Source organism: Chiloscyllium punctatum, chromosome 46, assembly GCF_047496795.1.
Source record: "Chiloscyllium punctatum isolate Juve2018m chromosome 46, sChiPun1.3, whole genome shotgun sequence".
NCBI lineage: Eukaryota > Metazoa > Chordata > Chondrichthyes > Orectolobiformes > Hemiscylliidae > Chiloscyllium > Chiloscyllium punctatum.
Genome location: NC_092784.1, coordinates 60,213,228 through 60,235,292, shown reverse-complemented (window position 1 = coordinate 60,235,292; position 22,065 = coordinate 60,213,228). Strand labels below are relative to the sequence as shown.

Here is a 22,065-nt window from a genome sequence, read left to right as displayed (position 1 = left end):
GTATCACACTGTTAAAAAGCATCCACTTCCTTAATGCCAAATCAGCATTTGAAATTTCTGTAGACTTTCTTGTTATTATACTACACTGTTTTGATATTTTAATGATGCATCATGTTTGTTGATTTTACCTTCTCTGCAAACAGGCCTGTTTATTGCGACCACTTCCTCCAAACTTCACCATGTCTTTACAAGCTCTGCATTTTCCACAGTCAGGTTGTTGGCAAACCTGTTACAAAACAAAAAAAGTGACCAATTTTCTTCTAGTTTCCTCTATATTCCCTTAATAGCTGCAGCTTTCAAATTATCCTGTTACATGAACCGTCTTGTAATCTTTCCAGATTAATATTACACAGTTGTTCAATGGAATACGAGAAAGCAATTTACTATCATTGGCATAAACCATTGGTGACAACTAATGCACCATCAGTTACAGGGAGGCAATTCCACATAAGTACTTCATAAACTCCAGATATAAACCAAGCAAGCTGTTACACCAAATTATGTCACCTAGCCTGCAATAATCCCCCAATAATGTTCAAAATGTCAGGATGAATTCAGTTTAAATAAGTCTGGGCATCAGCAAAGTCTGAACATAAAGATGTCTATGCATTTAAATAAGCTTTGGTTGACCAAATCATTGACTACAATCTGCCACCAAGCAACCACAAAGTTATAAAACTGGACAACAAGCCAACAGCAATTCTACTTTCAACTAGAAGGGGTCTCTGGTTTTCTCAAGGCAGTGGGATCTCAATCAACCTGCAACAGGTTTTGCCTATGACAGTTTCTCCTGGTACACTGACCACCTACACACAAGACAGAGATTTACTGACATTCCACATCATAACTGTTAAGCAGTAAACTTTGTACAGTAATATGCTGAAAATTCAACAACAGTGCTACCCTCTAAAAATTATTAAGTACAGTGACTATGTAGCACTTACCTCACATACTCCACAGCGCCTGCGCTTTGGACCATTCTCTTTGTCATTCTGATCGATTTCCTCAGAAAAGAATGTATCGAAAATTTGATATACCAGTTTAGTGGTGGTTGCTTTGGTGGGCCCTTTGTCCTTATCGATCTTGGTGGGGTGACGTATAGCCTGTCGTCTTGCTGCGCGTCTAGTCACCAAGCACAACAGCCAAAATAAAGATATCTTTCAAACAACAGTTAATTTGCAACTCTGAATTCTCCTTAAAACAGTGACACCTCCTCTTATGTGGCTACAGTTAGAGCGACAAAAGAACAAATAAGCCAAGAGCGTAAGGCTCAAGATTGCTGTTCTACAGGGCCAACAATTACAATGGTCCAAACAGCTTCCTTTGCTATATTATGCTATGAAATCAGTTGTACTGATGGTAAGAATTTAATACATTCACAAGTTAACATCAAGGCAAATTATCCTAAACTAACACTGCTATAACAAACAGCGAGTTAAGGCTATCAATTAAAAAATCTTGTTGTTTCCAGTAATAAGAGTGTGCATGTTTTTAGGTGGTGCAAGAAAAATAGGAGGGCTTGAAGGACTGTAGCTCCATGTATGGGGTGTTCTATTTCTCACCTTTACCTTTGGCTCAGCTTCAGCCCCAACATTAAAATATCTCAAGATACACACATTCCTCCCACACTTTACAATGACCGAGTGCCTCATTATTCCCAAGGATGTACCTTTTTCCAAGGGTGACACCTGCCAGTTTGATTAAGTCTCTCATACACGGAGTAATGATAATCGGCTGCTCATCTGCATCTCCAGCCTCATCGTAACTCTCCACTTGTTCCACTACAAACTGAGCATGTCTCAGGAGGGAATCCTCAGTGAAGCGAGAAAAACTCAACCCAGCAGGAGGCACTGTTGTCTGTCAATACAAACAACTGATAGTCAAAAATTAATGGAACAATTATAAAAAGGAAGCGTTACCACCTCCTGGATTTCATATCAAAAAGGTTCATGAACATGCAACTATGCCATAGTGAACAGGAAGAATCTAAGTTACATTACTTCTGTGTTGAGTTTAGTCATCTCTACCTACTCAGTGCAGGCAGCAATGTAAACAACCTCAGTCCCTTGGAATAAGGAGAATGAAGGCGTAGGTTTACAGAAGTTTGCATCCTATAGCCACTAAAGGAGAACACTTACTTCTATCTTATTCAGAAGATCTTCATAGGTGGAATCAGGATTATTCTGCAAAAACTCAATGACTATCTTACTGATGTGGATTTTCTCTTGCATCACAGCAAAAATGGCTGCATATTCATCACTGGGATCCATCAGTATATAGTCAGCAAATGCTATGGGAGAAGAAATACATTTCATCGTCATCGCAGTCTCTTCCAATAATCCAGGATCACCATGCAATTACAAATAAGCTATTTCTACATAACCACTCAGACTCTTCAAGGAATCACTTTCACTGAATGGGGTGGAAGGCAAAATTGGGAAAACAAAGTGAGCCTGACTGGCAAAATTAATATGAGGTTTAAATCAAACCCTGATTCCTACACAACACCACATAACATCAATATTGAACAGCATTGCTCAAGACTCAAAAGCACATGTTCAAGATTAGAAAAAGCATCTGAAGTTTTAATAATCCTAACGTTTATTTACCTGTAGTGAACCCAATCAAAGCCTTTTCACCACCATCAAAACCAGTTATCCACCAAGCGTTTATTGGTCCTAGTTTCTTCGCTCTGACTCCACCTGTTTGAGAGAACACAGAAAATGATAATGTCTCACCTAATTATCATCCACATTGTGTAATATTTTTAGGTGATAGCAAGTGACAAAGGAAAGGGCTCACTGTGCAGAGATGGCCAGTAAAGCGTACTGGTGTCAATTTACATATTGCAGAAACAAATTATGCGGAGTGAATTTCAATTTGATCACCATAGAGGTTACTGCTAGGAGATAGCACACTATTCAGTCTGTGGCAAGCTTTTCAGTTTAGATTAAAGGCGACCTAGTGAAACAGTCACACTGCCCACGTGAACTGCAATAAACATCCAGCTGTAAATGAACAGATGCTATCTTCCCAAAATTAGATTTTGTCCAGAGCAATCATTGAGGTGAATAAAGCAAGGGTGAAATACCAGTTGATTTAAGTGGCGGAAGCAATTAAATTGCATTATAAAGCACACTGCACAACATTCACATGCTGACTTTAGGCTTTCCTGTCGACACTAATAGGTTTGCCACATTGCTGTGAGAACAGTTTTTCCAGCAAGGTGATAATGCAGAGATAGCACCATCTACATTTCTTCCTAACAAATAAATAAAAACATACGCTTTACTTGAGAATAGGTTCACAATATGGAGTTCACAACAAGGATTCTTACTGTACCTTAGACCACATGTTTTCAATTAAGCAGTGAAAGAAGTCAATGCCAGGGATTGGTTTTCAATACAATGCTATCTTAATGTCAACATTGATCAGTTATTCACAAGGGGGAATTCACGCACCATCAAGGCTAGGATTGTCATCATAGATTGGTTTCACCACACCGCTGAAGTACAACTCCACATTTTTTTCAATCAGACCAGTATCAAAAGGACATAGGTGGCCTTTTCGATCATAAATACTGCAAAGACAATGGAATAAAGTTCAAACACTAAACCTGCAGCAAAACATTTTAACAACAATCATTTTTAGAGGCTCACTAAAAATATTGACTAAAACAACAAAATCAAAGCACATTTCTTTGTCTTGTTTCACTAGTTGTTCTTGTACTAGCATCCTCTTAATTGACTTCTGAGAGCTAAACCACAGTAATACCCAGGTTCCTTTAAAACTAATTGCAGTTCATATCCACTCCTCTTGACTTGATTGATATTTATCCTCAAAGTACCTGCACCTGATGGGAACAAGTTACCTTCCATGTTTTGAGGAAATAGAACAATAAAGGAATTATTACCAATGTAGTCATCCATACTGACCTGAAAAAGGTAACTTTGTGTTGAGGCAGGTCATCATAACTCTCAAACCCTTCATCATTTGTTCCTTCAAACAGTGACAAACGCTCATTGGTCAGCATCTCGGGCTCTTCCAGCTGTTTAAGTAACAATAGAATGGCATTAAACTCTTCATCATTTCAGGTTCATAATCACCAACACACAAGTAGAGGGGACAAAGAGCTGACCATCTCCCAGGCATTCCCCTGAACATAGTTGGTTCCGAGGGTCGCGAATGAACATGTGAATGGTGTACACAAGTATCCTTCCAAGTACAGATCGTTCTGCTTTAACACACGTTGCGTTAAAATGTGAATTTGCGATAACATGATTGATGAATTGGGGACGCAGTGCGAACATTTAAAGCGTGTATTGTTTATAACGCTATTCTGGCCCCGTTTGTTTAAATGGTGCCGCTATTATGTGATTTGCGATTTCTACCGTGTTACAGCTGAACTGACTGTACCAGGGTTGGGGAACCTGCGACCTTAAGGCTGCATGCAGCCTTCTAGGCCATTGTGTGTGGCCTTTAAATTGAATCCAAATTTTGCAGAACAAATTTTTTATTTTTTATTAATTTTTTTTGTCCTTTATTATTTTTATTTTAATCTTAAAATGAATGGTGCTAAGAAAGATCCAATTGAAATATGGAAAAATGCAATAGAATACTCATGCCTTCGGCAACATGCACGAAAAATTCTTTCTTGCTTTTCAATCACTTATTGCTGTGAATCTACATTCTCCTACTTAACCAAAATCAAGACGCCCTTAAGGTCACAAATGACGGATATCCATCTAGAGGATCAGCTAAAACTGCAGACCTCCATGCTGCAACCAAATACTCAAATGCTTTCCTATAAAAAGCAGTCACAATAAAGTCATTAAAAGGTTAGTTAACTTTAGAATTAACATTTGTTTTCTTTTTTTTTAGTTAGTACATAGCAGTTAGATTTTTACAAAATAATGTGAATTTTGAAGAATATATAATTGAAGTTTCTTGGATGCGGCCATTAGATTACAAGCAACATAATGCGGCCTTCCAACATGAAAAAGGTTCCCCACCTCTGGACTGTACCAAAAGCCCAAGACTTCTGGTCTGATTTCCTCTATCCGTAATGGGACACAGTGTAGGGTATTAACAAGCAGCACTGTAAAACCTGAAATGCAAAGTAACTCTGCAAGACCACATTTTCAATGCATGTGAGGTACAGATGTGAAGACCATGACTTTTTTTTTTAATTGCTTTTACAATTGGGGACTGAAATGAGAAAGAATTGTTTTAAAACTGGCAAAGATTGCTGCACATTTTGAAAAGCAAGTAACCAAACAGTCATGGCAAACATCATTTAAACAGCTGCCTGTATAAGCAGTAACTGAAGATTAGGTTGCAGGTGAGCTAGAACCATAGGGCTCTGTATTCAGATGCAGCTTTGGATAGCAACAAGTAGTTGATCAGTCTATGGATTAATGATTAATTATCAATGACAAAGGCCTTTTGCTTGCCAAGAACTGTGTAACTGGTTCTCAGGTAACTGAACAACTTGGAGCTAGAAATAAGATATAGTGAGAAGTGATCAGATCTTCACCAACTCAGCAACTGTCTGTTCTTTTTTTCTTGACTTGCGGGACATGGGTACCACTGGCTGGCCAGCATCTACTATAGTTCTCTGTGGCCAAAACCTGAAGACAATCAGTTTATCTTTCCTTTAGCAGTGTCTTGTAAGCTGGGAAATTTAGAAATATGTCAGAGATCTTTTTAGAAGTGAACAAGCTACCCAGTGCCTCTTGGAAATCAGTGGAAGCATTCAGAAAAGGAAGGCTGCAAAGAACATTCTGATCAGCAAGAATCAACTCAACAGATTCTGCAAACAAACATGATTGAACTGCCTTCCCAGTTGTCCCTCTGACTCACCCCACAACTCGTCTATATCCGCCTTTCCATATGGAAGTGGGGGGGGGGTGGGGGGGGTGGTTTATAAGGAGATTAGAATCTTAACTAGTTGTATTTTATGACGACGGTTTATAACATTATCTGTAGCTCGATTCTAATAATTGCAACAAATAGAAATACTTGTTAAGGATAGAAGCCCAGTCCATGATTTTTATCAGTGTGTTGCTGTAAAAGCACAGCCGGTCAGGCAGCATCTGAGGAGCAGGAGTGTCAATGTTTTGAGCATAAGCTCTTCATCAGGAATGTGGAGGTGGCCCTGGGGGAGCTGAGAAATAAATGGGAGGAAGGTAGGGCTGGGAGGAGGGAGGAGAAGGTAACTGGGAATGTGATAGGTAGATGATGTTGGGGTGAAGGTGATAAGTCAGAGAGGAGAGTGGAGCGGATAGGTGGGAAGGAAGGTAGATAGGTAGGACAGTTCAAGATGGTGGTGCTGAGTTGGAAGGTCGAATCTGTGAAAAGTGGGGGGGGGGGGGCGGAGGGAAAGAGAAAACTGGTGAAATCCACATCGATCCAGTGTAGTTGGAGGGTCCCAAGGCGGAAGATGATGCGTTCTTCCTCCAGGCGTCGGGTAGCTAGAATTTGGCAGCGGAGGCAGCCCAGAACTTGCATGCCCTTGGCGGAGTGGGAGGAGGAGTTATAGTGTTCGGCCTCAGAGCCTCATGGAATCAATGTGGATTTTACCAGTTTCCTCATTTCCCCTTCTCCCCAACTTATCCCAGATCCAACCTTCCAATGCGGCACTACCCTCTTGAACTGCCCTACCTGTCCATCTTCCTTCCCACCTATCCACTCCGACCTATCACTTTAACCCTACCTTCAACTACCCATCACATTCATAGCCATCTTCCCCTCAGCCCCAAACCCCCTCCCACTTATCTCTCAGCCCCCTTGGGCCACCCCTTCATTCCTGAAGAAGAGCTTTTGCACCAACTCTCCTGCTCTTCAGATGCTGCCTGACCTGTTGTGCTTTTGCAGCACCAAACTCTCAGACTCTGATCTCCAGTCCTCACTTTATCCATGATTTCCATCAATCTGGACCTGAAGATCAGGTATATTGGGGATCTTTGCATACTTACTTTTAAACCTTTAACTTGTGGGGCAACTCCGGAAATAACAGGGGTTTATTTCCAGCACACTATCCCAGTGAGTCATCACACAGATCAGCCATGATCTAACCAAGTGGCAGCACAGGCTTGAGAACCGAACGACTACCCTCTTCACCTATATTCCACTGTATGCCACCAGGATCTCTAGCCATAAATAGTGACATGGAACAATGTTATGTTTTGTGCCACTTCCAGATATCCATGTGCTTAGTGTACCTGAAACAGATGACTAACATCCTTTCAGGTTAATGGCAAAACATTTCAGTAGGACTTGCTTTAAGCAAAAACAGCTTCTACTGTTGAAATAATGGAACAAGGAAACCCCAGTTGGAAACTATTTCATTCTCATCCCATTCCTAGGTCAGTTGAGCACCAACATTTGCAGAATCTAGGAGAAGTTCAGAGCTTACTGTTGTCAGGTGATGCAAGTGGCTACTTTATACTTTTTGCAGGAAGTACTTAGTGATGAAGGATACCCTACCCAATGCCCAGCAATCTTGGCTGTGCGTATGTGCATCAGCCTCCCTCCACTGATAAAACATATCAGTATAATATACACCAAAATCTTCAGACACTTCAATCACTACCCAGATCAACTAAAACAACTACAATGCTTCAAACTGGAGTTCTGCCCCATTCTACTGCACAGCGACTTGTTGAAAATGTTCATGCATGGCAGATAAGAACAAGTTGCAATGCTGTTCAGAATAGAAAAGTCTCCCAACCATAGAATCTCATATGAGGAAATGCACTGGAGCAGGCTTCAGAAAGGCTAGAAGCTTTATATTGCCGTCAGAAGAAAAGTCAACAAAAGAAACACCACTCACTGCATCATCGGGATCGCCCTGGAAGTACTTGAGATCTGTGTCATCTAAGAACTGCTTGCAGTCTGTGCATTTGGGAGGTGGAGTCTGAAAAAGAGCACAGGTATGAAGTTACATTTTTGGATTCCAGATAATGACCAAATTACTCACTGAAACATCTAGGAGAAACTAGTGTTCAAATTTATATCAAAGAGCAGATGATGTTGGTAACATGATGGACAAAGGTAACACTTGCATATTATTGTTAAAAAAAACTCCTCAAACTCAAATTTGCTTAATTCTCACATAAAAAATGAACAAACTGAAAAATGTGCATATTTCATGAACGAGAACATTATATTCAACTAAGGCTCGTTCTCATATTAGATTTCTACTTTAGAAGTATGGTTTTACAGAATTACTAAATTGAGCTCTTTCTCCAAAAGCCATCATACTATTAACTGAAATACATACTCCCAGTGTACAAATCAATCTCTAATCCTACTCACCTTAGGAGTTTGCACAGCTTTGGGTTTGGAAGTAGCTTCACTCCCAGCAGATAGCCTAGAAAGAAAGTTCCTGTTAATTTTGCTAATGAAGCAATATTTCCCTCCATCAGAGCCTACCTTCAGTGCAAGTCTTAGCCCTTTAACTGCAGCAAGATGAACAATCATCAACTTTTGCCACAGAAAAGCAAGCTTGCTTTGTGATCCAAAATGTTAAGTCAGTCAATCTCAAATCCATCTCCACCACTTTCCTGTGATCCTTTGTGCATCCATTTTTGTCTCTTCAGTCTGGTTTGATCAAAAATCTGTTCCTCAAACACCTTGCTTCCAAAGCTTTCTACCCTTTACCACAATACCTCTGCAGCTGTCAATGTGATTAACCACTCACTTATCTCTCCTGTTGGCACTGTAAGAAGCAAGACAATTCTTTGAGAACATTTGCCAGAAAAAGGAAGTACAGAAAAAGAACTGGAAAAAGAATATGGGTGATCTCAAGGCCAAGGACCAGTTCCACCTCCTGGAAACACCTGCCAAATGTGTGGTTGAAGATGTGGTTCCAGGATTGGGCTCATTGGCCACACACAGACCCACAGAACCCATAAATAGTGACTTGGAATTTCCTAGGTGGACAATCCTACTCATTAAATGAGTGATTGCTGATGATAATAACTATTAACACCTCTGAACTTACCAAAGTCCTTTTAGTTTCTCCCATCCTGGTCACACTTCTGCATTAATTCCCCCAAAACCATTGGTGAAAACTTCAGCATATTTGATGCTCAGCTGGTTTAGCCAATCATCAGATCTGGGTGGATAGTATCAAGTGCTAATAGGGCTCCGTCTCCTCTGGGTAAAAACAATGACTGCAGATGCTGGAAACCAGATTCTGGATGAGTGGTGCTGGAAGAGCACAGCAGTTCAGGCAGCATCCAAGTAGCTTCGAAATCGACGTTTCAGGCAAAAGCCCTTCATCCGTCTCCTCTGCCAAACTCCTTCACAACTCCAGGATACTCCACATCTTTTTTCAACTCTTCAAACCCTTCACCCTCCCTCCTCACGCCACAATGAGACAGCTGCACCAGCCCTCTTCCCTAACAAGCCAATCTTCACCAAGGCATTCCTGTTCCAATGTTGAACTCACATCTCTTTCTAGCTTTACTTGCATCTCCTCACCTGAACTCATTTTCTGCTCAAGAATATCTACTCTGATTAAATTGCTCAGTACTCAACTTCCTTTTCTTACTCACGTCCATGAATGAGCCGTCATTTCCAAATCTGTGTTCATCATCCCCACTGTGTTTCAATTTCTGCCTCTATAATGGTTGCAAAGTCACAAGTGTCTGCTATGACTATAATTAACTGTTACAGCATTACTTTCCAACATTCAAAGTAATTTATAGATTAAAATTTTTAAAGTAATAAATAAAAATCGAAAACCTACTTTTGCTCAGATTCCACTTTAATTCTCTTTTCATCCAGTTCCCTCTAAACCAGAAAAAAAAGACATCCAAACTGTAATATTTATGTATCTTTTACATTAGCACTCTACATATATATAAAATATCACTAACACAATATTAGATAGGATAGGATGAAATGAAACCTAGTGATAATTCCATTTTCCAAATATTTGACCTGTTGACAAGACCCTCCTATTTAAAAGGCTAAACTATGTCTGTATTAGGACATAGAACATTACAGCGCAGTACAGGCCCTTTGGCCCTTGATGTTGCGCCAATCTGAAGCCCATCTAACCTACACTATTCCATATACGTCCACATGCTTGTCCAATGACGACTTAAATATTGTATTGCAAGGAGATTTATTCTACACATTCACAAGAATTTGATTGAAAGCCATGCAATGTGTTGTAAAATTAATCAACCATTTCACTCCAGTAGACAGGAATTTGTTCAGCTTACAATACAAGCTTATTTGTCTTCAACAATTATCCTCCCTCTGTTTAAAATAGTCTTTTTAGCTCACCTCTGCTAATTCTATTATGAGCTAACAAATAGAGGGAAGGGGAATGGGAAAAGGGGAAAGAGAAAGGATGAGAAGAAGAATAAATAAAACTTCTAGGAAAACGCTAACTCAAAAGTTACCATTCCTCTCTACAATTCTAAGGCAACCAATGTCTGCACAGACACACACTAATAACTAGGTTAGTTTGATAGTCAGCTAAGAAGTGCCTATTCTCAGCTAAGTATTGTGTGGTGGTGAGAATAGGCCAGAATGTTAACAGTTCAATTCCTATTTATACCATATAAGCTGTTCTCAGGAATTGGCTGAGCAGGGAGGTAGGCAAGGAGTGACAGAATGAATGAGGACACAAGAAACAAATATAAGCATGGCATAGCATGCATGTGCTGTAATCGGTAGGTACAGTCTAAAAATAATCATCTCCCGAGGTTCCCAATCCACAGCTCAAGTCAATGATTCTCACTTGAGTTGAGAGATCAACACCAGAAAGATTCCTTGAACATTCCTGACACTTATTGTTTAGCATCTGTAATAGCCAGCAGGCACATGATGGGGACCAAGAGATTAAGGACATTACAAAAGATAAAACTCTAGATCATCGTCTGAAACAAAATTAGCCTAATTTCATTACCTGGTCATCAGATTCCTCTTCTTTAACATTTGTTACTTCTAGTTCATTTAGATCCTCTGACTTGCGCTTATTTGCTCTAGAACAGATGGTAATACGAACGTCAAAAACTTGTCTTTGGAACATATAGTATATCATCACCCCATACAGAATCAATGCACTTTTGTTTCAATGTTGGTCTTCACCTTACAAGGATTCTCTATTTCACTATATTCTCTATAAAGTACAAAAGAGAACAATATCACAATAAAAAAAGATAAGTCATACATCATTCAGAACTCCATTGTTTGTTGTAAGAGATCAGACGATTCCCCAGCAAGTTATTTTAATCATAATGTACTCCCATAGGGGCTAGAGCACCAAAGCAATCTTTTCAATAACTGTACTCACTAAACACAGACTTTTCCAACAAGGTAAATTGAACTTAAATATTACAACCTTCTAAGTCCAACATCTTTCAGATAAAATGTTTACTGGCTTCTATACCTGGAACTCTTGAAACTCTCAGTATATTCTCATAGGGCTGTAATATTTGCAGAGTAGCCCTGTACTTGCCAGACCTTGTGCTAGCAACACAGACTGTCAAATCTAACTGGAGATATGTCATCAAGTGTTCTCCTGTGAAATAACCCTATTTATTGGTGACAAAACAGACTGTACAATCCATAAAGCGGCTGAGAGTATTACCAACTTCCCCTGATCTGAAGCCACAGATGCATACTTCTTATTTAGACTTTATACCTGATCAATAAACTCTGAAGTACACAGGCTTACTTGCATTCCTATAAACAATTAGGTACAAAAGAAATAACACATTAATCCTCCAAAAAAAATCACATTAGAACGTCTTTTCTCACTTTTAAACAAAGCATGTTATCATATCTTTGCTTTGTTACAGGAAATATAATAGATCATACATCAAGATCTGATACACTCAGGGCTTTCAACTCCTCACTAAGGCTGATGCAGAAACAAAGGACACCGGAGAAGTAGGCTTCCTGGCCCCTAAAGTTTGTCTGCCAAATAATTAGATTGTGGTGGATCTTCTACAACAAAAGCCATTTTTCACGCACCAATCCCATATTCCTTGATATCTTTAATATCTAAGAATCTATCCATTTCTGTTTTGAACATACCAGGAACATATAAAAAAGGAGATTCTGCTGGTTGAGCCTACTTCATTATTCAATTAGATCTATTCCATTTGCTCCTCTTCTGTCAACAGTATAAAAGCCACCTATATCCAGCTTCTTTCAATTATGGAAAGTCATATTGAACTTGAAAAGTTAATTCAGTTTCTCGCCGCACAATTGCTGCCATATCCAACCTTCTTCAGCATTTTTTAATTTCAGATTTCCAGTATCAACAACATTTTGCTTTGTGTGCTTTCAGATATAGTACTCTTAATTCAGACATTATTCTACATACTGATCCTATCTGATATCTGCTTTTGCCTCACCTTCTAATTTTGCTTGTTACTGTTCTACTTCCTTTTACAAGTTGTATTCCCTCCAATCTGATCTTTCATTTGGATTCCAATCCCCACTTAGTTTAATCCTTCTGTTGCAGAAAAGTAAGTGTCCCAGTGAGGATATTAATCCTAGGCCTGTTAAAGTGCGACCTATCCATCTGGCACAGGTTCCATCTATCCATGGGCTTGGAAATAATCCCGAGATTACTACTTTTGAGGATCTATTTTTAAAGTTCCTTTCAAACTGCCCAAAATCTGCTTTCAGGACCCTAGTTCCTTTCCTACTTGTGCTTTTGGTATTCATCTTGTTGCCAAAGAATGCCCTACAGCCAGTCCATGAGATCCTTGACCCTGGCAACAAGGGACAGAACATACCAACATAGACCTACAATCAAGGAAACACCCATCTTTTTCCTTATCACTAGAGCTTTTCAACTCTTCTTCCCTTTTGCAGCTGAGCCACCGGTGGTGCTATGGACTTATACTGACTGTACTCCTGAGGAGCTATAGTCCTTGACAGTATTTGAAAAAGAAAACTGGTAATTAAGCAGAATCATGTCAGGGGACTTCTCTTTACCTCCCTAGTTCTTAGACTTCCTCAAAGTTACCCACTCCCTATTTTCTTGCAAACCCCCAACCAACTGCGTGGCCACTTCCCCAAATAGCTTTCATCACTGTGGATGTAACTCAGAGACTTAATTCACTGTTCAAGCTCCAAAAACCAAGAGTTCAAGTTTCTGCAGCCAATGGTACTTTCTGCATATGATTGTCTAGGTCCCAACAGGTGCCCATGACTTTCCACTTATTACAACAGGCATATGCCACATGTCTGAACTGCTGCGTTTGAACTTTATTTCACTTACATTAACTTTATCACAAGTTGTTTTAACTTTGCCTTTTAAAAAGAAAGGATGAAAAGTTAAGGAAAAATACAAAAGTCATGAGATAATTCTAGACACTCCCCAACTGCGGTGACTCATTGACTTGAGACTGCACAGTTCTTTGGAGTAGACGTATCGTCTATCTGTTAGTCCTAAATAGCCAATCCCTTAATCTGAGATTGTGACTCCTGGTTCTACATAACATCCGGCATCAGGAAAAACATCTCTTCAGTATTTAACCTACTGAGCTCCATAAAAGTTTTATATGCTTGAACAACACCTTTTAAAAATATCAATTTAGTTAGTAGTTTGTTCGACATGAGAATTGCCTAAAATCATTCAAGCTTTACGAGCATCATCTGAATCCAATTACTATTTCCTTGTAATTCATCAGTCAGGAACTTGACCTGAAACCAGGCAGTCCCCCTTCATGCTACCCCTAACTACTTGAATACTCACGCCTTAGCAAACATAGAGATGATCGTAGTTTGCTGCTTGACTGAATTCCTGGTGACCCTTGGAGATCCTGATAGACCTAGAACAGAAATAAATTTTGTTAATTGGAAGCAGAGCTCAAAAAACAGCACGGGATTTCAATTATGGCAAATTTTGGAGAAACATCACATGTAGGAAACTGGGTTGCAATGGAGGATTTTCACAAAATCTCCCAACCCTTTTAAGGAATTCCTTCAAAGCATTGAGAGGGGAAAGTTCAGGGCCTCAGAAGGGCACTCAAGACTCATCCACATCCAGTGAGATAGCTGACCTCAGTCAGGGGCTGCATTGAACCCAATAAAATAGTATTAAGATTCCTGGGACAAAGAATCAATCATTAACAGTGGCCCCTGCTATAAAGAAAACATGAAAGTTCAGTGAAAACAATCACATTTTGCTTCAAAGCGTAGTGATGGAACAGCTTGCCCAAAATACATTAATAATGGCCAAAATCATAAATGTGCCAGCTTGTGCATACATGCCTATGGTAGTGCACAGGGGATTTTTAAAAGAATGTTCATGGTGTGTGTGAGGGGAGATGGTGATTTTAAAGTAATGTCACTGGATTAGTAATCCAGAGTCTCAGGCTAAATGTTCTGAGAGCATGAATTTGAATCCCACCATGACAGATGGTGAAATCTCTGGAGGCATTGTAGATCTATCTATATCACATTGACCGCAGTGGTTCAAGGTGGCAACTCACCACTACCTTCTCAAGGGCTACTAGGGACGGTCAATAACTGGTGATCAGCCTGCAACACTCAAGTGAATCAAAAAAAATCTGAATTCGATAAATATCTGGAATTAAAAGCTAACCATATAACCAATGTCACTATCATAATAACTCATCTGGTTCCACCTGTCCTTCAGGGAAGAAAATTTGCCATCCCTACTTAGTCTGACGTACACGTGACTTCAGACCCACATTAATTGTTCTGTAGGCAATTTGGGATAGTAATAAAGGCTGCTCTAACCAGCATTGCCCACATTCCATGAAAGAATACTCAAATATAAATGTGGGTGTCACTAGCTAGACCAGCATTAGTGGGCGGCACGGTGGCACAGTGGTTAGCACTGCTGCCTCACGGCGCCAGAGACCCGGGTTCAATTCCCGCCTCAGGCGACTCTCTGTGTGGAGTTTGCACATTCTCCCCGTGTCTGCGTGGGTTTCCTCCGGGTGCTCCGGTTTCCTCCCACACTCCAAAGATGTGCAGGTCAGGTGAATTGGCCACGCTAAATTGCCCGTAGTGTTAGGTAAGGGGTAGATGTAGGGGTATGGGTGGGTTGCGCTTCGGCGGGGCAGTGTGGACTTGTTGGGCCGAAGGGCCTGTTTCCACACTAAGTAATCTAAAAAAAAATCTAATCATTTAGTGCAAATTCCTAATTGCCCAGAGAGCAGTGAAGAGTGACCCACATTGCAGTGGATCTGAAGTTATGGGAACTAGCAACTATAAACACATGATAAGGACCAGGAAAATCCAAATGATTCAAGCCTGTCCTTCAACGATATTAATGAGCTGCTCTCTCCCTGACTACCTATCACCTGAGACTCCCTCAGCTCTCAGGAACCTTCCAAAAAGGGCTGCAATAAATCCATATTTAACGATGAATTCTGAAATTCTTTCTGGTATCCAATTTAACAGAAAGGTTTGGACTTGAACTTATTTAAAGTTTCCCAATGCCAACTAGGATTGAGTAAATAACCCCCTCCATGAACCAAGTACTGTACTGTACAAAACCTCACTCATGGCTTTGAATTTTGTGCATTGTTCCTTATTTATTTGGGGGGGTGGGGGTGGAATCAAGGGTTCCATTTCTAAGTCAATCCTAAAGTAGTTCTCCTTAATTGCAGCAGATCTCAATTTCCGTTATCAAATTAAGGAAACAGATTTGAGCAAGATTCCAGGGACGGGGTGGGGTCCGAACGATAATCTTGCACAAGAATTGTACTTCTAGTTCTTGTTCAACTTCTAACCTTGTTTTATAATAACCTGATCTAGCTATGCATCCTATTTACTTCCCTCAGGTTTTCTCAACATTAGCTGTGAATCTTGCATGTTGTCAACAAATCTTGAGTACCTTTCTTAGTCCACAGCTTTGAGCATAGAAACCTAGACATGGGGAAAGGATTTTTAAAAAAAACAAAATGCCACTGAATTCTTTTTCCAGTGTCTTCATTAATTAGAACATTCAACTGACATTTTCGGCCCCTCATTCAATACGCTTTTCTCTGCAACCATAAGAATTGACAAAGAACAGTATTGCATATTTACAAGAGACTGAGGTGGAATTCAAGCTGACCATTATTCCAAATGGAATGTGATTGGAGTGCTAATTTAATATATTTCAAGAGTGTCAGTAAACAAACAACTCGGGGCAAAGAAAGTGCACATACGTTTGTTATCGCCATTGGATTTACTCAGCCGCTTCCCACGACTCTTTGCAGTAGGGAAAACCATCACCTCGGTCTCCATATTGCTTTCCTCTTGACCATTTGGCTCATCAACCACTCCATTAGTCTCATTTTTATCACTGTCCGAAGCCCCATTCTCAGAGCAACCATTTGAATTGATTCCAGGTGCAGAGTCTGCATTCCCTTCGAAAAGCTCCTGATTGAGCAGTGCTTTCACTTTGGCCAGGTAACCCTCCTGAAAAAAGTCAAACAAGTGAGAAACTATAAAGACAGACTAGCAGCAACCACACACAATACAATCACTGAAACAAATTAATATGGACAAGATTAATACCCATCTCAGACCAATGGAATGACAATGACCTTTCTCTGCCCCAGGAATAAACAGGGACAATATACTTCAGCACTTTTGGGGAAACCAGAACCAAAACCAATGGGCAGGAGGCACAGTGTTCCCTTATCATCAGAAAATTCAAGGCCAGGAAGCAAACATTAGATCCACAGCAATCTTAAAGGGGCGAAGGATAGTTTAAAACCTACAACAATGCATAGCCAAATGTCTGTCATAAGCTAGAAAAAAAAAGGAAAAGGCTCATTTTCATAACTCTGGAGGCAACGAACAAATTATAAAGCTGTGGGTGGCAGCTGACAGTCAAGACTCCACTATTTGATATCACTGATGCTCTCTACTGCAAACAAATACCAGGGTTTTATACTGCTGGAACGTTTCACAACCATTTCTTGGAGGTTCTTTTATGAATTCATGATATTCCCCTTTTAAATATACTACTGAACAGAACCTGCTCCACCAACTTTCTTAACAGACTTACCTCAGAGAGCTCCTCTCTCTGAAGTTTTGTTTCCAGTTCACTGAGGTCATTTTGTGTATTTGTTTGTAAGAAGCTATGTAGTAAACTCAGCTTTTCTTTTATACATTCCTGAAAGAAGGTATTCACTTGTTAAGTTACGAAAGCATAAAAAGACACCAACAATTAAAACACATCACTTATGCCATTTGCATGCACAATACAGAAACAATACAGCATGAGAAATACTATTGCTGTTGTTCTTCTTCCCTTCCCCAAAAATAGTAACTTAATTAGATAATGCTTGCATTTCATTTTTAAAATAGTCGGGGTAATAGAAGTAACTCCACACACAAGTGCAGAGAAAGTATTGGGAAAAGATACTTTCCTACCACAGTCTTTGAGAGAATTTAAAAGGCAATTTCAACTGCTTTCCCCACCGCCCCCCCCCCCCCCCCCCCCCCCCCCCCCACCGTCGCACTTTAAACATATTAGAAACAACAACACTTCTCACTGGTGGATTTCTTTCCCGTTGAAACATGAACACACTAAAATGCAAACTAGAATGTAAAACAAATGCTTAATATTTCAACACACCTTCTCAGAGAGATCAACTTTATCCTCAAGCACTTGAAGTCTACAGAAACAAAAACAGATCAAAGAGTTAGAACTAAGTTTCAGCTTTCTAAATATAACTTGGTGCCTCAATACTTAGCTTTTTCAACTTAAAAAAAAATTATGATTTAAAGGTGTCGGTGTTGGACCAGGGTAGACAAAGTTAAAAATCACACAACATCAGGTTGTCGTCCACCAGGTTATAGATTATTTGGAAACAGTAGCTTTCAAAGCGCTGCTCCTTCATTAGGTGGTTGTGGAGTATAAGATCAGACACAGAATTCATAGCAAAAGGGTTACAGTGTCATGGAGCTGTAATGACATATTAAACAAATTCAGATTAGGTCTTTCAACTTTTAGAATGAGATATGCTAGTTCCAGTTCTTTAATACGTGAATTCCAGAATTCATTTTAAGTTACATTCTCAAAATATGATTTGGAGATGCCGGTGCTGGACTGGGGCGTACAAAGTTAAAAATCACACAACCTCAGGTTATAGTCTAACAGGTTTATTTGGAAGCACTAGTTTTCGGAGTGCTGCTCCTTCATCAGGTGGTTGTGGAGAATAAGATTGTAAAACACCAAATTTATATCAATTGTTTAGTGTGATGTAACTGAAATTATATATTGTAAAAGACCTGCATTGTTTGTTAAGTCTCTTATTTTTTAGAATGCCCATGTTGGTTTCAGTTCTTTCACATGTAAATCACAAAACTTTTTTTAAAAAATTACATTCCCAAGTGAACTTTAACAATTGGTGTCATGTCAGCCCAGATAATGCATTAATCCATTCATCTGTTGCTGTAGCCTCTGCTTGGTCTCGCTAATGTACCATGCCTCAGGGCATCCTTGCCTGCAGCGTATGAGATAGACAACCTGCCACATACATGGTGGGAGGTATCCATGGTGTAATGGTTGCATCCATGTTGACACTCTGACACGTCTTGCAGCATCTAACATGACAAGTTTGTATGGTATTGTCCTGAAAGTCGGGCAGCTTGCTATGAACAATGATCTGTTTGAGGTTTGGTGATTGTTTAAAGGTGACAAGTGGAGGTGTGGGGAAGGTTTTGGCAAGGTGCTCATCGTCAATGATAATGTGTTGCAGGCTGCGAAGACCATGGTGTAGTTTTTCGGCTCCTGGACAACGAAGAGTACCCTCTCAGATGCAGCTCATATCTGTCTCCTGAGGAGGTTCCTCGCTGTGGCATGTCAGAACTGGCGGTCGATGAGTTGAACATCGTAACCTGTTCTTACGAGGGCATCCCTGAGTACTTCCAAGTATTCTCAAAATAGCTCTGGCTTTTCTAACAACAGGTGTCATCTAAGGCGGCACGGTGGCTCAGTGGTTAGCACTACTACTTCACAGCACCAGGGTCCCAGGTTCGATTCCAGCCTCGGTTGACTGTTTGTGTGGAGTTTGTACATTCTCCCAGTGTCTGTGTGGGTTTCCTCTGGGTGCTCCGGTTTCCTCCCATAGTCCAAAGATGTGCAGGTTAGGTGAATTGGCCATGCTAAATTGCCCATAATATTAGGTGCATTAGTCAGAGGAAATTGGGTCTGGGTGGGTTAGTCTTCGGAGGGTCAGTGTGGACTGGTTGGGAACTGGTGTGGACTGTAGGGAAACTAATCAGACTAATCTCAGCTCAGACAATGCCTTAAAGGTATGAGGTTAAAGTCTGTGTCTCAATGTTAAGTGTGTTAAGTGAGACTGGTTCTATTTCTAAAGTGGGATTTACAGAATCTTACATGGATTTATGCAGTTTTTGAGCAAAATTACATGTAATTCTGCCAATACAAATTCATCCTATAAACTTGTGTGTGCACGCGTGCAGGAGAGACAGTGTGAATGAGTGCATGTGAGTGTGTGCACATGTGAAACAGTATGTGTAAGCTTGGGTCAAATATGTGTCTAAGTGTGTCGGGGGATAAGCCTATGAGAAGGTGTGTGCATACGAGAGAGAGCCTGTGTGCACGTGACAAAGTGTGTAGTACAGTGGGATTACTTGTAGTGTGACATGAACCCATTGTCCCAGTTGAGGCCACCCCCAGGGGTACCGAACTTGGCTATCAGCCTCTGCTCTGCCACTTTGCATTGTTGCATGTCCCAAAGTCCGCCTTGGAGGGTAGTCACCCAAAGGTCCAAGGCCAAATGCACTTAAGCCAAATTAAGTGTTCTTTTCAAAGATCAATGTTGTGTTCATTTGAAGAAGTTAGATCTCATTAAAATACAGGGAGAACTAGCCATTTGGATACAGAACTGGCTGAAAGGTAGAGGACAGAGGTTGGTGGTGGAAAGTTGTTTTTCAGACTGGAGGCCTGTGACCAGTGGAGTGCCACAAGGATTGGTGCTGGGTCTATTACTTTTCGTCAGTTATATAAATTATTTGGATGTGAACATAGGAGGTATAGTTAGTAAGTTTGCAGATGACACCAAAATTGGAGATGTAGTGGACAGTGAAGAAAGTTACCTCAGATTACAACGGGATCTTGATCAGATGGGCCAATGGGCTGAGAAGTGACAGATGGAATTCAATTTAGATAAATGTGAGGTGCTGCATTTTGGGAAAGCAAATCTTAGCAGGACTTATACACTTAATGGTAAGGTCCTAGGGAGTGTTGCTGAACAAAGAGACCTTGGAGTGCAGGTTCGTAGCTCCTTGAAAGTGGAGTCGCAGGTAGATAGGATAGCGAAGAAGGCGTTTGGTATGCTTTCCTTTATTGGTCAGAGTATTGAGTACAGGAGTTGGGAGGTCATGTTGTGGCTGTACAGGACTTTGGTTAGGCCACTGTTGGAATATTATGTGTAATTTTGGTCTCCTTCCTATCAGAAAGATGTGAAATTTGAAAGGGTTCAGAAAAAACTTAAGGATGTTGCCAGGGTTGGAGGATCTGAGCTACAGTGAGAAGCTCAACAGGCTGGGGTTGTTTTCCCTAGAGCATCGGAGGCTGAAGGGTGACCTTATAGAGGTTTATAAAATCATGAGGGGCATGGATAGGATAAATAGACTTTTCCCTGGAGTGGGGGAGTCCAGAGCTAGAGGGCATAGGTTTAGAGTGAGAGGGGAAAGATATAAAAGAGACCTAAGGGGCAATTCTTTTCACTCGGGGGTGGTACGTGCATGGAATGAGCTGCCAGAGGAAATGGTGGAGGCTGGTACAATTGCAACATTTCAAAGACACCTGGATGGGTATATGAATAGGAAGGGTTTGGAGGGATATGGGCCGGGTGGGACTAGATTGCGTTGGGATATCTGGTTGCCATGGACGAGTTGGACCGAAGGGTCTGTGTCCGTGCTGTACATCTCTATGACTCTATAAGTGTTGAAGTGGCTGAATAACTAGTTTAAGACATGCAAATATAATTTTGATTTGGTCTGTATCTACTTTTTGAACTATTTAAAGATTATAATCACCTTGATTGGATCACTTTATAAACAATCGGATAACTGAAACAAGCTTTTCTTTTGAAACCACTTGTAGTACAACAAGCACAACAGGTTGTGTTTTTTGCAAGGTGCCATTCACAGGAACTCAGCCAGAGAGTGATCATTTCCATCATCCTGGCCAACATTGAAAGAAATACATCTCCCCAACCTATCCATGGTCCAGCTTATAACACAATTAAGCCATTTAAAACTTGCAATTCTGTACAGATATTGAACAGTAAATGTTATGTTGCAAAGATAATGACGATACAGGTGAAGAATGGAGTTTAAACAGTTTCACACAGTGCCTAATCTAGCATTCAGACCACACATTCTTAAGCAGACAGCACAGTCAGTTCTGTTACAACGTGAAAGTTCTGTTGTCGTGCAATCCTGAGTTATAAGAAAATCGCATAATAGCAGCACCATTTCAGCTAACGGGACTGGAACTGGGTCATATCTAATAAGTGCTTTAAAAGTTCACATTACAGAAACAGTGTCCCCAATTCATCAATCATGTTATAGTGAATTTGCATTAATGAAATGCATGTTATAGCAGAACGAACTATACTCAAGTCCCATTGTGATCATTTGCTAGCAATAGATCAGTTCTTAGGACAGTGCAGTGGTAGTGTCCCTACTCCTGGACCAAGGGAGCCAGGTTCAAAGCCAACCTGCCCTATAGGTGTGTCATATCACCTCTGAACAGGTTGATTAGAAAAATAGGTCACTGTAGGGAGGAGATTAACTGAGCACATTTTATTGCTGTTTGGAACAGGGAACAGAGATGGTCAGAAACAAAGATTCAACTGTCCAATATTACAAGTTATTCCAAATGCTGATCGATATAGCAACATAAACTCAGAAACACACCCACACAGTTCCTCAAAAATTTCTCAAGTTCACAACAGATCATTTTAAAAATATATCGACAAAGTAACTAATCAAGTTTCCCAATTCATTAATCAAATAACTAAAGACTAATTTTCGGAAAATGTGCATTAACGTTCTGTGAGAAAGGTGATTGGC

At 40.3% G+C, this 22,065-nt stretch overlaps 1 protein-coding gene across 1 annotated transcript in view; it reads right to left on the bottom strand.

Annotated features, from left to right (window-relative positions):
• Positions 1-22,065, bottom strand: part of dnmt1 (DNA (cytosine-5-)-methyltransferase 1) — a 45,979-nt gene that overhangs the window by 22,912 nt on the left and 1,002 nt on the right. Inside the window, exons 2-16 of the mRNA XM_072564406.1 lie at positions 17,591-17,630; positions 17,018-17,125; positions 16,170-16,422; positions 13,739-13,814; positions 10,931-11,006; positions 9,758-9,801; positions 8,320-8,374; positions 7,835-7,918; positions 3,936-4,048; positions 3,462-3,580; positions 2,610-2,702; positions 2,139-2,290; positions 1,670-1,857; positions 945-1,122; positions 129-226 (exon numbers count right to left, since the gene is read on the bottom strand). Coding sequence (XP_072420507.1) covers positions 129-226; positions 945-1,122; positions 1,670-1,857; positions 2,139-2,290; positions 2,610-2,702; positions 3,462-3,580; positions 3,936-4,048; positions 7,835-7,918; positions 8,320-8,374; positions 9,758-9,801; positions 10,931-11,006; positions 13,739-13,814; positions 16,170-16,422; positions 17,018-17,125; positions 17,591-17,630 — 1,677 coding nt within the window. The remainder of the gene's footprint in view (positions 1-128; positions 227-944; positions 1,123-1,669; positions 1,858-2,138; positions 2,291-2,609; positions 2,703-3,461; positions 3,581-3,935; positions 4,049-7,834; positions 7,919-8,319; positions 8,375-9,757; positions 9,802-10,930; positions 11,007-13,738; positions 13,815-16,169; positions 16,423-17,017; positions 17,126-17,590; positions 17,631-22,065) is intronic.